Source organism: Camelus ferus, chromosome 32 (assembly GCF_009834535.1).
Source record: "Camelus ferus isolate YT-003-E chromosome 32, BCGSAC_Cfer_1.0, whole genome shotgun sequence".
Lineage (NCBI taxonomy): Eukaryota > Metazoa > Chordata > Mammalia > Artiodactyla > Camelidae > Camelus > Camelus ferus.
The window spans coordinates 21,794,894-21,808,520 of NC_045727.1; the positions used below are offsets into that span (position 1 = coordinate 21,794,894).

The 13,627-nt window shown below is 50.1% G+C and overlaps 1 protein-coding gene across 2 annotated transcripts in view; it reads left to right on the forward strand.

The window, feature by feature from the left end:
* STX2 (syntaxin 2) overlaps positions 1-13,627 on the forward strand; it is a 31,964-nt gene that overhangs the window by 6,545 nt on the left and 11,792 nt on the right. For both annotated transcript variants that reach the window (XM_032471250.1, XM_032471251.1), the window contains exons 2-5: positions 4,070-4,144; positions 8,436-8,535; positions 11,597-11,671; positions 13,143-13,216. In XM_032471250.1, the coding sequence (XP_032327141.1) occupies positions 4,070-4,144; positions 8,436-8,535; positions 11,597-11,671; positions 13,143-13,216 (324 nt within the window). The remainder of the gene's footprint in view (positions 1-4,069; positions 4,145-8,435; positions 8,536-11,596; positions 11,672-13,142; positions 13,217-13,627) is intronic.

Here is a 13,627-nt window from a genome sequence, read left to right on the forward strand (position 1 = left end):
TGCTTGGCAGTCATTTCCTGTTTCTTTTTTGTGACTGGGAAAGCGGAGGTGGTATTGTTGGGTCTGTTTCCTAATGTTTCGTAGTTTTGAGAATTCCAGACAGAACTAAGAAATACAAGCTTTAGGTTTAAAAATAGGGGAAGAGAAGGCAGTAGAGAAAACAGACTGCTGGTTATCCGGCTCCTTCTTGGTCTGCAGGTAGAGAAACATGATTTAGCAGCAAGTGAGTGGCTTTGTGCGTGAAGATCACATATGCCACATGGGTCTCAGCGTCCAGGAGGAGCTGAGGCTCTAGAGTGAGTGGTTGTTCACTGCCTGCTGCACGGAGTGTGGTTAGTATGTGATGTGACAGTTAAGTGACTGACTTCCCGGAGACAGAGTGTCACATTGGAAACTGTCTCCTGAGCCATGAAATAAATACGAGTTTCTTTCCCAGAGCGGAGGTGAAGTAGTGAGCTCAGGGTGGTGGCGTGTCATGCACACAGCGGGCATCTCACGTGTGGGATTTGCCTGGAGGTGACCCAGCGTCCAGGGGCGGGGGGAGTGGTGGTGTGTACCAGGTGGACCATCGTTGAACCCAGGTGATGGGTACGTTGAGGATCAACTTTCAGGTTCATTCGCTCCCCTTCCCTGTGCTTATTTGGTTGAATTCGCGGTAAGTTAACTACTTCTGTGGTGACATCTGACCCTGTTGTTCCTGGCCCCAAGCTGCACGAGACAGCATCTTTTCCTCCCGAGACCCCTAGCTGAGAAGAGTGGTCAGCCACAGGGAGACAGGGAAATGCGGGCCCTGTGGGGATGGTTAAACCCCGCCGAGGGTGCCAGTGGTGGGGGAGGACGGTGTTGCGGCGGGGAGTGGGGGGGCTCGGAGGTGCGCCTGGGAGCCAGGCTTTGCATGGAGAGCTCGAGGTGAAGCCCCTCTGGGAGGAGGGGGACTGTGCATTTCTAAGAGCAAGGGCTTTCAGAATCTGATGGTCAAGGCACTCTTCACCCTGAATGTCTGGGGCGGCCCTTCACCTCCTCCTGGCTGAATGGGGATCTTAAAGTTATCAGGACCCCTACGTAAAGTATTTTAAGTTGCTCAGTGACTGTGAGCTGGAGGTAAAGGGCCACTCTCGTGGTTTGAGAGTTGGCGGAGTGGTGAGTTTTGTGAGGGCAGGGCACCCTGGTTCCAGTAGCTGCGCTGCATCTTGGCCTGGAGGCCATGGCACGTTGCTTGGCCATCCAGGATGTGTCTGCTGTGGAGGTGTGCACAGGCCCCAGGTGGCCCCGGGGGATGGGGTGGGCCGGCCCTCTGTACCCCCGTGCCCTGCGTGCGCACCGCCCTCTGCGGACCGGAGAGGGGCCCTGCGGCGGCGTGGGTGGGGTGGCCTTCGCGTTACTCTCTGCTGCTGGCCGGCTGCTGGCCGCTCTGTCTCCAGGTGCTCCTTTGCTGGGAATTAAGAGCATGGACCAGAAACGACTTTAAAAGCCTTTATTGGTTCATGCTCTCCCTGTGAAAATAATGCCGCTTCTGAAGCCCAGGTGAGCAGCTCTGCTTGCAGCCCCGCCCAGCTCCGAAGGAGGGGCAGGTGTCTTCGCCACCTCGCAGGGGACAGACTCCGAGAGGTCCACGCGCTGCTGGTAAGCAGGTTAGAACCCAGATCTGCAACTCCTGAAGTGGTGACCTTTCCTCTAGACGGCACTGTTTACTTGCTGGGAGAGCTAAGGTGACTGTCTTGGCTAATTAGCACGGTTCATTAAAGAAAGGATGGGGCCGATGTGCTTCTGTCCTTACTTAGAGTGTGAATCACCTGGGGCTCTCAGAACAGTGCCACGGGCTGGGGGCCTGAAAACCACAGAGCTGCGTGCTCCCAGCTCTGGAGGTCAGAAGCCTGAGGTCGGGATGCCAGGGCCGCACTCCCCTGAACCTGGTGGGGAGAATCCCGCCTGCTGTTTATCTCCTGGGGGGCTGGTAGTCCTGGGCACTCCACCTCTGTCTCCCTCATCACACGGCCATCCGCCCATGTGTGTGTGTCTCTTCTCACATGGACTCAAGGCACGTTGTGCTCAGGGCCCACCCTGCTCCAGCACGACCTCCTCTTAACTGACTCCACCTTCATAGGCCCTTTTACCAAATAGTGGTCACAGGCTGAGGTCCTGGGGGTGAGCAACACCTATTTTGAGGGACAGTTCAGCCTATAACACTTGTCCTGTGGACGGAACACAAATGAAACTCGTTCTCTAGCACTGCTGCTTAATTCCAGCCTCTTGGTGGACAGCTGGAGTCATGAGAGAGCAGGGTGGTGGCTCAGCGCAGCTCAGGGCACTGCTGGGAAAACCACTCGGGGAGGCCCTGGGGAGCCAGCGGGAGGAGAAGGGAGAGTCGTTCGGGGGAGTGCGTTCAGGAGCTCTGAGAGGCGGCCGGTCCCTGCCTGCAGCTGGACGGCACCTGCGCCATCTGCCATCGCGAGGTGGCTCTGCTCCCCCCCGCGGACGTCGGACGTTGCCCTGCTGCTTCAGTGCTGTGTCGCCCCGTTGGTAACGCACTCTGCACAGTCCCCTCATAGAAGCCCCTTGTGTAGGGGGCTCATGCCTCTATCTTAGAGAAGCACGTTTCTTCTCCTTTCACCCTGACGGATTGTCTTATCTGTGCCCAGAAGAGGCCCCGGCTAAGGGAGATGCCATCAGATCTCCCACGGGGTGGTGAAAGTTTACTGTTGATTTTTAGGCCAGAATCGGTTTGCCTTAGTGAGGGCTGTGGATGGTGCAGGGGGAGGATTTATTGTGCTTTCTTAAACATTTATTAATTTTGCAGAATTTTTCTTAGCTAACTTTAGTGGAATTTTGTTTCCAAATTATTCCTGGGTTGTAGGTCAATAAAGCTACACTTCAGACTTCCAGCGGTTAAAGACTTTGACTTTCCCAAGGGTTAAGAGAATTCCTGAAATGCACCGCCACCTCTGCTGCGGCAAGGTCGGAACTGAGCTGACTCATCCTCGTGTCCTCGGGGAGATGGTTCAGAACGGCTTCCTGCGCTGTGTTCTGGCAGGGTTCCTTTCCTTTTTCCTCTCGAATTCCACAGCTCTTACTGGATTTTGCATCACATGACTTGGATGAACACTGTGTGGTCCAGACGCCAGGCCCCGGTGTCTGACATGGTCCCCGCCACCCCATAGTTGCAGACAGAAGTCGCTTTCTTCCCACCAGAGACTTCTCACGGTTAGGATGTTCTGCCTGTGCAGAAGGGTAGTTCTTCAAGGGGAGCACCTGGACCAGAAGCTTCACCTGGAACTTGTTGAAATGTGGCAACATTCTGGAATATTCTAGAGTGTTCTCAAATTCATAGCCTGCCCCTCCCTAGCCCTGCTGAGTCAGAGACCCAGCCCTCCAGGAGCTTCTGATTCACCTCAAGTTGGAGAACCGTTGGCCTGGAATATCTCAGTCTTTACTCTTTGATGTTATTTGAAACCTGTCACACGACCTGGTTCCTAACAGTTAGCTTGGCTCCGCCCAGTGAGCATCACAGGTGCTGCTCCCTCAGTTTTACTCACTACTATCTTCTTGGCTAAGTCTTTTCCTTGTTAAGGCGTTTATTGATGACTCATGTGGGCGTGGCTGGGCGTTACTCAGGGAAAAATGATAAACAGCTAGTAAGTGTGAAAGGTCGTTGAAAATCATCGTATAGCCTAGAAGAGTTGGCAGCGGTGTCAGTGTTCCTCGTCTCCACAGAGAGCGTGCAGCGCGAGCGGCCTCACTCATGGGGGAGAGAGCTGGCTTGTGCTTTGTTGACCTGCGTTGTGAGGACGGACGGCTGTCCCCTGCTCAGTCCTGGGAAGCCCAGCTGCTGTCCTGGGCTGGGGCTGCTTCCCCAGGCATGCAGCCGTCCGCCCCGCCCCTGCCTTGGCCGGGGTCAGGGGTCAGGGTCCGGGTCGCTGGCCTGGCGGGCTGCCGGCTCCTTGCACTCCGCTGCTCTCAGGGAGTTGAGATCTTGTAGGCACAGGGTAGCTTTTGTCCGTCAGTTCACTGTCTGCGCCTACGTGAAAAGTTTTAAAACCAGAATTTTACGTTTTATGTTTTTTCATTTTAGTGTAGGAAAAATGATGACGGGGACACAACTGTTGTTGTTGAAAAGGACCATTTTATGGACGATTTCTTCCATCAGGTAAGAGTCATTCAATGAAACCCAGACTCTCTGTCTTTAAACATCATTATGTTAATGTAGCTGTGCAGTGGTCATATTTGAAATAATACAGAAACTGATATTTTAAAAAGTTGGTGGTGGAATTACATGATGGTGATACATGGTGCTACTGATGTAGTCGTTACTGTTGAGCCGTTCTTCCTGCTCATTGCCTTGGGGGGCTGAGGCGGTGGCCTTGGATGTGGGGACAGCAGACTCATCCCTCCGCCCCCGCCCACGAGGAGGAGGCGGACGCCCTCAGGCCGGGAGGTGCTTGGGGGGCGGTGCGCTGCCCATGGGCTCATGCTGCTCCCAGTGGCTGTTAGCCCTCCTCCCAGAGCAGGGTACCTCGGAGAGACCCTGCCACACCCTCTGATATTTACAAGTTCTCACTTGTGCCCAGTGGTCACTTGGTCCTTGCGAGTGGGAGTCCTGGCAGCAGTGCTGCCCCGGCTGCTGGTCGTGCTGAGTCTGGAGTGCACCGTGCGCACAGCGAGGCCGCTCCCCGGAGCAGGGGTGAGGCCCTTGCCTTGATGGCGTGGATCAGAGAGGCTTCCCACGTTTCAGAACGTCGGACCCTCGGTCAGATGGGACTTCTCTCCTGGAGGGCTCACACGTGAGCAGAAATGTGCCTGAGGAAGCTCCTCCGTGTGGCCGTCGGTCAGCGGGCCTTTCTCTGAGCCATCAGCACAGAGGCCACTGCCCTGGACCTGCGTCCTTGGATCTGCCCTCATACCTGTCAGTTCTCTGGGCTTCACCGCGAGGCTTTTCCCTCTCCCTCTTAGCTCCCCAGGGCTGTTTCTAGGCTGCCATCATGCTTAAATTATCTTTTTTTTTTTAAATTGAAGTGTAGTTGATTTACAGTGGTAGTTTCAGGTGTACAACAAAGTGGTTCAGTTACACATATACGTACTTTTTTTTCAGATTCTTTTCTATTATATGTTATTACAAGAAATTGAATACATTTCCCTGTTTACATTCTTAAACCTAAGGAATAGTTGATCAAATTTTGCATAATATCAAATTTTTGAAATTGAGTCAGAGAAGAAATATTTTGATTATTAAACATGAAGAAAAGAAACGTTTTCGGTATAATTTTTTAATGATGAAAACTTTACTTGCAGGGTTTGTTTTGATTGTGCTGAATCTAGTCTAATAGTTTCAATGGACTCTTAAATCCATTGACAGCCTAAACTGGACTGTCAACACGTGGATTTGAAAGTATGGAATATGTTAATAAAATACAGCATTTGATTCTAACTTAAGTTCGGTTTCATGTGTTAAATAGTTGATTTAGTTTGTGGTTGATTTCTGTGAAATGGCTTCTTAGACAAACAGAAGCAAGTGTTACTTGCTAATACAAACTCTTTTTCAGAAAATGGCATTCAGAGCTTAAATATCACATAGAACTTTGCAGAAAGATACGTGTGTTGCTCATGACCCGTGTTTGGTTAAGACAAATAGTGCTCTGACGGGCGGCCAGGGAGTCTCCTTTTTGTGATGGTGACGTGAGGTGGACATAAAGGGCAGTTGCGGTGGCCCTTCCCTCCTGGTGCTGAGCTGGGCCAGCAGTCTCCTCCTTGGGGCCACACGGAGGCTTCTGCTGCAGAGGTGCTGGTGGTGTGTGATACAGAACCCTCCAAGAGGTAAAACAGTATCTTTTCTACTTTGAGACAGGTGCGTACCACTAATTTACTTCAGAAATGGTGCCTTAAAGGTGGCTAATTGAAACGTAGATCTGTGCACTAAAACCAAAAAGTCATTATTTGTGTTTAAGCTGTCACGGTAAAATCACAAAAAATTTAAAAGAATCAGCTTTAATTTTGTGTTTTTTTCCATGATTAATAAAATTAAATTATAAGTTTGTGAAGTTCTGTACAAATTGTAAGTGGAAGTAGCGCCCAGGCCTGATAAAATAGCCATGAAAGCAGAATTCTGTGTTAGACTCTCCTCTGATAACATGGGTTTTCAAAACGTGCCCTGGGGCCCCAAGACCCTTCTGCAGAGTTCATGTGGCCAAAACCACTTTCCTGATAACGCCAGGACGTTTGCCTCCCCCACCATCCCCTCTCCGGTGGCTGGTGGCAGAGCATCCTAGAGGCCACATGCGGTGTGACAGCCCAGCAGGCCAAACGCAGAAGCAGACGTCAGAATCAGGACGCCCTCCGTTTGCTGGGAAGTGCAGATCACTGCTCTTCCTTTACTGACGTTTGGGGAAAATACATTATACATGCGTCTTAGTTTCCCACGGCTGCTGATAGCTTCCCCCGCACGCAGTGGCTTCACACAGCACACATTTCTGCCTTACAGTCTGGAGGTCAGAAGCCAGAAGGGAGCCGCGGGGGCCCACGTCCAGGTGTGCGCAGGGCTGAGCTCCCTCTCCAGGCTCTGGGGGACGTGTTTCCAGCTTCCAGAGGCGCCCGCGTTCCTGGCACGTGGCCCCTCCCTCTCCCCGAAGCACACTGCTGTGGCCTTTGCCGGTCTGATCACACCTCTTTTTTCAAAATTTGATCCTGTTGCCTCCGTTTTATAAGAACCCTTGTGGTTACGTTAGAACAGCCCAGAGAGTCCAAGGTAATACCAATCCAGACTAATCACACCTGAAAGTCCCTTTGCCCTGCAAGGTCACGGTCACAGGGTTCAGGTGTGGGCGTATACCACACGCGCAGTGGGCTTGTAGTTACTGTTTCAACTGAATGAACGCACGTCGAAGCTGCTTCTCCGCGGTGGCAGTTACCTGTGGAGAGCTGCGGCCTACAGGAGCCAGAGCTCTCTGGGGCCTTCGGTGACTTTCCAGGACAAAGGTCCCAAGACCACATCCGTGGGCTGCGCTTGGCGGTAGGGCTCCTCACGTCTGTCCCGCCGCGGTGTCCTTCCCCGTGGTTGGGAAGTGACGTGGAAGGTGCATACGGGGGTGACCGAGCTCCCGCTCCTGTCCTCACCTGCTCTGTTTTCTCACCTCTCTGCTCCACAGGTGATGCTTTTTTTAGTTTCCTGTTTAGATGTCCCAGTGTTTCTTCATGTAAATGTTAACATCTGCAAGTTATTCTGTGCTTGTGTTGACCTCTTTCCTGCATCATTGCTAATGCGTATATATGTTTTGTTCTGCACTTTCTGGGTTTGTTTTTTTCTTTCTCTCTTTCTTTCTTTTGGTTTATTATTCGCTTGTTTTTAACTTAATATAGATCCTGGAGACCTTTTCATACCTTTGTGTTAGTTCCATAATGTAACCTAACAAGTCCCCCGTTAGTGGGCTTTGGGGTTTCCCTGATCTCTTAAACGTGGAAGTTGTGCTTAAGGGCTGCACAAACTTAGTAGTTGAAAACAGCACAGATTTATCCTCTTCGTTTCTGGAGACCAGAGGTCCAGACTGGTTTCACTGGGGTGAGATCAAGGGGCCAGCAGGGTCCCAGGCCCGGAGGCCCGAGGGGAGAATCCATTTCCCAGCCTGTCCAGCCCTGGCGCTGCATCCTTGGCTCGTGGTCCCTGCCTCCGTCTCCCAGGCCAGCAGCGTTGCCTCTTGCTTCCCCAGTCGTGTGCCTTCTTCTGTAGCCACGTCTCCCCCTGCTTCTCTCTCCTGAGAACCCTTGTGATTGTATCGAGGGCCCACCTGGGGAGTCCGGGCTGGCCTGTGCCCTCGTCCCGCAGGCCTTCCTCTAGTCACACCTGCAATTTCTTTTGCCATGTAAGGGAACAGTCACCGGTTCCGGGGATGAGGACCTGGACATCTGGGGGACGGTATTCAGCCCACCACAGAGGTTTCTGAAGATAATGTTACGAATCCACCTGGACAAACCTTGCTAATGAGTGCATTACATTTGTAAACAAGCATTGAATCATTTAGACTATAAGAGGCAAAAAATAATGAGAAAGCTTGGCCGTGCCAGCTGTGAAACCTGCTCTCAGAGAATGTTCTTGCCAGCGTGTTGTGCCGGGCGAGCTCCCCTGCCGTCTGCGCGGGGCACCGCAGGGGCACTGGGTGCTTGGAGTTGCCGTCAGCTGCAGTGATGCTGCGTCTCGGCTGTAAACCTTTCCACAGCCTCGTGGGTTTTGCGGGTGAATGTTGGTTGATGTTGCCTTGGTCATAAAGGTAGATGTTTTAATGTGATATGTTTCCCATTATTTTTTAAATTAAACAGATGCGAAAAACACATATTTCTTTATGTGATAATCATTCCTTTACTTCCCTCCTTTCTCCTTCCCTTTTTAGGTAACGAAAAGTGGTAGCAGATTTGAACTTGCCACCGTGGTGATGGCTTTCTGTCTCTCCTAGGTTGAGGAGATCAGAAGCAGCATAGCTAAAATAGCTCAGCATGTTGAAGACGTGAAGAAAAACCACAGCATCATCCTCTCTGCACCAAACCCAGAAGGAAGTAAGTCGTTGGTTTTGAAAAGAAGTGTGTCTGTCTGTCTGTCTGTCTGTCTGTCTGTGACACAGGCCTCAGCCTGGCAGCTCATGAGACTGGGCTGGGGGTCGTCCCAGTGCTAGAGGCTGGCGGGCCCGACCTCAGGATTCTGATGAGTCTGTTCTGGGTGAGCCGAGGCGTCTGTCCGTTGTTCAGCCGGGGTGAGGACCACTGATGCGGGGCGTCCGCAAGGCTACAGAAAGGTGGCTTTGCGGGAGTTTGGGGCTGTGTCAGTGACTGGCCTTAGATCTGGAGTATGTTCACAGCTAAACAAGAGTAATAGAATTTTGTGTTTAGATGAAAGTAAGAGATTGATTTCGGAAACAGTACTTGTTAGAGCAGGCTTAAAGATGAAGAACAGACGAAGAGGCGGTCTCAAGTCCTAAGCAGAGACTTCTGTGTGGAGTGTGCTGTTCTCAGTGTCTGGTGGCAGCGTGTGACCACGTGATTTTAAATTAACCGAGCACCAGGCATTGGAGGTTACGAGAAAGTGTTTCCTTGATCTGAACTGATAAATTTTGCAAACTTTTAAAAGTAAGATGGATCTGGCTGATAAGCCAGAGACTGCAAATTGGGATCCATACCCCTTTTCTGGGGGGGGTGTTAATACCGAGAGTTTTAATCCATGAAAGTGACTGTCCCTCTACTCACGCCGTCTTTCATTGCTCTCAGTAGTGTCCCACAGGGGTCGCGTCAAGGCCTCACACACCTTTCACGCCAGTGCAGATAGTCTCTGCTGTAACTTTTATTTTCTGATTGTTTCTATATATAGAAATACAGCAGGATTTGCATGTTGATCTTGTATCCCATTATCTTGCCTAGTTACTGATTTCAACAATTTCTCGGTAGATTCTGTTGGGCCTTCTCTGCACCCAGTCACGTCCTCTGTGGATAATGACAGTTGTCCCTGAGTCCTTAGGCTTTTCGTTTTCAGTTGACTGACTTCCCTGACCTTCCATACAGCATGAGTAGGGGTGGCGGTGGGGACACTGATTCTCAGTCTCGGGGAAGAGTTGAAGCAGCTTCGTTAGCAGATTGTTTGGTGTGGCCGTACACTGAAGAAAGAGCTCGGCATTAAATTGAAAAGGAACTCATTTTTGTCAGATTTTGCATTCTTGTAGAATACTGCTTTGCGTGTCTGTAGATGCCCTGTCTTATGATTTAGAAGAATGTTTCCCGAAGTGTGGGGCCCCTGGAGTGGGAATCTCATTGGCTAGTTTATGAAGCAAGTTCTGTGGGGTCGTCTTTACACCCCGTCCCCTGCTTGGAGAGTTACAGTGTGCTAAGCGTCATGGAGGCTCTGGGAAGTCCTGCACGAAGAAGCCTCTTTCCCTTTGCTCAGGTAGTGATTTTGCCAGAGTGTTTGCCCACAGAACTTTTACGTAACACCTGTTAGCATCTTGCTTGATTCTTGGAGAAGTTGAATTTGAATAAATGTTAGTGTATTGTTTTTGTTTTTTTTTTTTTCTGAGAAATTTGCCTCCCTAAACTTTCGTCACCAAGTAAGAGCAGATATGATTGCTTGAGTGAATTTAGAGCTCTTAGTGCTTCACAGTCGTCCCTTGGGCCTAAAGAGAATGATTGCTTTTTGTCTGTTTCAAAACAGAATGGAACCAAAATGTAGGAAGTGACATCTAACTGCTTACTTAAGTTGGTGTTTGGAAAGAAAAATACAGTAACTCCTGCCCCACAGTGCCAGCCCTGGAAGTGCCAGGAGGAGGCACCTGGCCCTGGGCTGCTGTCCCCGCCCGGGCGGGCAGGCAGGGGAAGCTGGAGCCCCGGCCACCCTGCGCAGGCCCCTGGGTGGGCGCCCAGAAGGGCTCTGAGCGCAGTGGCCCTGGTGGAGCCATATGGCAGCCTGGCCAGCCTGGGGTCGGGCTGCCCCGCCCGCTCTCCTCCCCGCGCGCCTGCGGGCTCGCTGTGCTGCTTGGCTTCTCAGGCCTCAGCTGCCTCAGGGGAGAGCGCCTCCGGTCGATGGGCACTTCTCTGGGTTGCCTTCTCTTGAATCTTCTTTCCTGCCATTTTGGCTTTATGACACCTCTAAGCATCTTAAACCATTTTGTGCAGCCCTCTGTGGTCAGCAGAGGGCCGATGAGACTGCCTGCCCACTGAAGAGGATGCTGCCAACACGCCGTTCCCTCTGTGACTGGAAGTCCCGCCTTGACCAGTGCAGCCTGAGCACCCACTTCTGTGGCGTGTCACGTCAGTACGGCAGTGCCCCTTTCATTCCTCTCACTGCCGCCTGAGCCCTGCGCGCTGTGTTAGCAGGCAGGTCCAGAGCCTCCATCCCGGGTGACCCCCGCCAGGGCTTCCTTATCCTGGGAGGGGAGTCCCCTGTGGGCCGCCCGCTGGGAAGGGGCTGACCCTGCAGTCGCAGCCTCGGTTGGGGTGCTCCTGCAGCTGCTCAGGGTCCCCAGCTGTACCCCGGCCCTGGCTCTGGCGCATCGTGTCCTCAGCTGGGCCCGCCCCTGCCCAACCCTTCTGCTGCAGGTGCACTTCCCCCTGGACCCCTTCCTCCACTCGCCTTCCCCAGACACGGTGAGGGGGTCCAGCCCTCCCACCAGGGCCCGCCGGGGTTAGAGTAGATAGCAGAAAAGAAATGAAATATATGGGAGGAACTGTTCCCCCCAGCACATGGTTACATTTCTGCTTTCCTTTTTCAGGTCTAGGTTAGCAATGGATTCTGTGAACTGTTTCATCAGTTAGTTGGTACATCAGCCATCCTCAAACCTGGGTGTGCGCCAGGAGCCCCGGGAGGCCTTGTTGAGTCACGTGACTGGCCCAGCCAGCCAAGTTTCCTATTGAGTAGGTTGGGGTGGGGCCCAGGAACTTGCATTTCTACGGAACTCCTACCTGACACTGAAGCTGCTGGTCCGGGACCCACACTCTGAGAGCTGGTGGCACGAGCAGTTTTTAAGAAAAAGACAAACCTGAATGTTAACAGAGAACATTGTTCTGTCTAAGTTTGTAGGACATGCTGTTTTGGATATCATAGCTCAGGTATCTTTTTTTATTTTAAATTTCACAGAAATAAAAGAAGAGCTTGAAGATCTGAACAAAGAAATCAAGAAAACTGCTAATAAAATTCGGACCAAGTTAAAGTGTGAGTTTAAAGTTTTGATTATGTGTAATCATTGACATTGGGAATGTGGGAAATTATTATTTTCTTCTTTATAATTTTTATGCTTTTACATCTTCAAAAGTTAAAATTGTGAGCACTTTAAATTATTTTTATGTACCTGGAATAGTAAGCCTTGTCTAAGCTATACACTGTCCTAGAATTCTTGAACTCCCAGCTCTGGGGAGCACATACCAGGAGCTGAAGCTCGTGGCTGTTAAGCACTAATTCATATTCAGCAAGAGCAAGCACTTGCACACTGTTCACCTTTTACGCTGTATGTTTATTGGTGTAGTTTCGGGCCAAACTCAAGGCCCTTGAGCAGGTGAGCAGCCTTTAAAGTGAATCACCAGATTCTTCTTCAGGGTTTAGTTGACGAGCTCTTTTGAACATTTAGTACAATTCAGCTTAGTTGATGGCTCAGTTTCAACATCAGTGGATCCCAAGAGGTTTACAGCTTTCCTCTGGGACTTAACCCAGAGGTGGTGTTTTCTTGATATGGTAGAAAGACACATTGCATTTAATTTTTGCAAAATAACATTCAAATCAAGAATGTCTCTGAAGATCAAGGCCTTTATTATGGGAAATTTCAGACATATATGGGGGTGGAGCCAGTGTCCATGACCTTCAGCTCCACAGTCCTCAGTGGCCCCCACCCAACCTGGTTGGTTTTGCAACCAATCCCAGACATCCCGGACTTTACCAGCATATGGTCTTCAGTGTGTATTTCTAAAACAAGGATTTCCCTCCAAAATACAACTGTAATACTATTATTACATCTAAGTTACATTTTTTTTTCTAATTTGTTAAAACTGTTTGAGGGGGGCACATAATTAGGTTGGTTGGTTTGTGTTTTAGAGGAGGTACTGGGAATTGAACCTTATGCGTGCTAAGCGTGCGCTCTACCACTTGAGCTATACCCACCCGCTAAGTCACATTAAATACTATTATTTATTATAAACCAGCCAATCAGGATTTAGACTTCCCCAATGATCTTTTAATTTTTTTTTTAACAGTTTGTTTGAATTGGGTTCCAAATAAGGACTATACACTGTGGTTGTCGATATGTCACTCAAAATTTCTTTAGATTGGTTTCTCCTTCCATCTTTGCCCCCAGCACTTTTTTTTTGGTTGGAGAAGCCAGGACGTTAGTCCATCCAAAGTTGCCATGTTGCAGTTTCGCTGACTTCCCCCCTCTGATGTCACCTAACAGGTTCCACCGTCCTCTGCAGTTCCTGTCAATTGATAGTTAAGTTCTCCAAACCGGATCAGGTTCAGCTTTTTTTCTTTTAAACGTTAAGCTGTAACATCTGGCTTTATTTTGTAATATTATCAATAAATGATTACCAAAATTCATACATTTAGTAGTTGAAAAGATAAATTTCAGATAGGGCTTGAAAAGCTTTTTTTTTTTTTTTTTTTTAGTTTAAAAGGTAACTCTTTCTTGTGTTTCTAGCTATTGAGCAGAGTTTTGATCAGGATGAGAGTGGGAACCGGACTTCGGTGGATCTTCGGATACGAAGAACCCAGGTTTGACTGTCAGCCTCGTCTAGATTGGAGTGATGTCCAAGAATTAGGCATCTTTACTTTCTTCTTCCAGATTTACAATAATTTCGTCTTTACTGTCCCACGAATCCTCACAACATTTCCGCGTAAGAAAGGCATAGTGTTTAGATTACCTCTATATTACGAAGGAAAAAAAAAAATCTGTTCAGCCCGTCAACAGAGTTCTGTTCTGAAGACCAGAGAATCACCCGAATCCTTGCAGTGCTGGCGCTGAGACCCTCGCCCTGCAGGGGTTTGCGGGGCAGCACAGTGGGACTCAGTCCACTTAACTCTGCCTGACAGATGGTGGTTGTACATTTGGGCTCTGGGGGCAGTGTGCTTGGGTGCCAAATCTGATCCAGTCAGCCTGAAGCCATGGACCTACTGGCTTCTCTA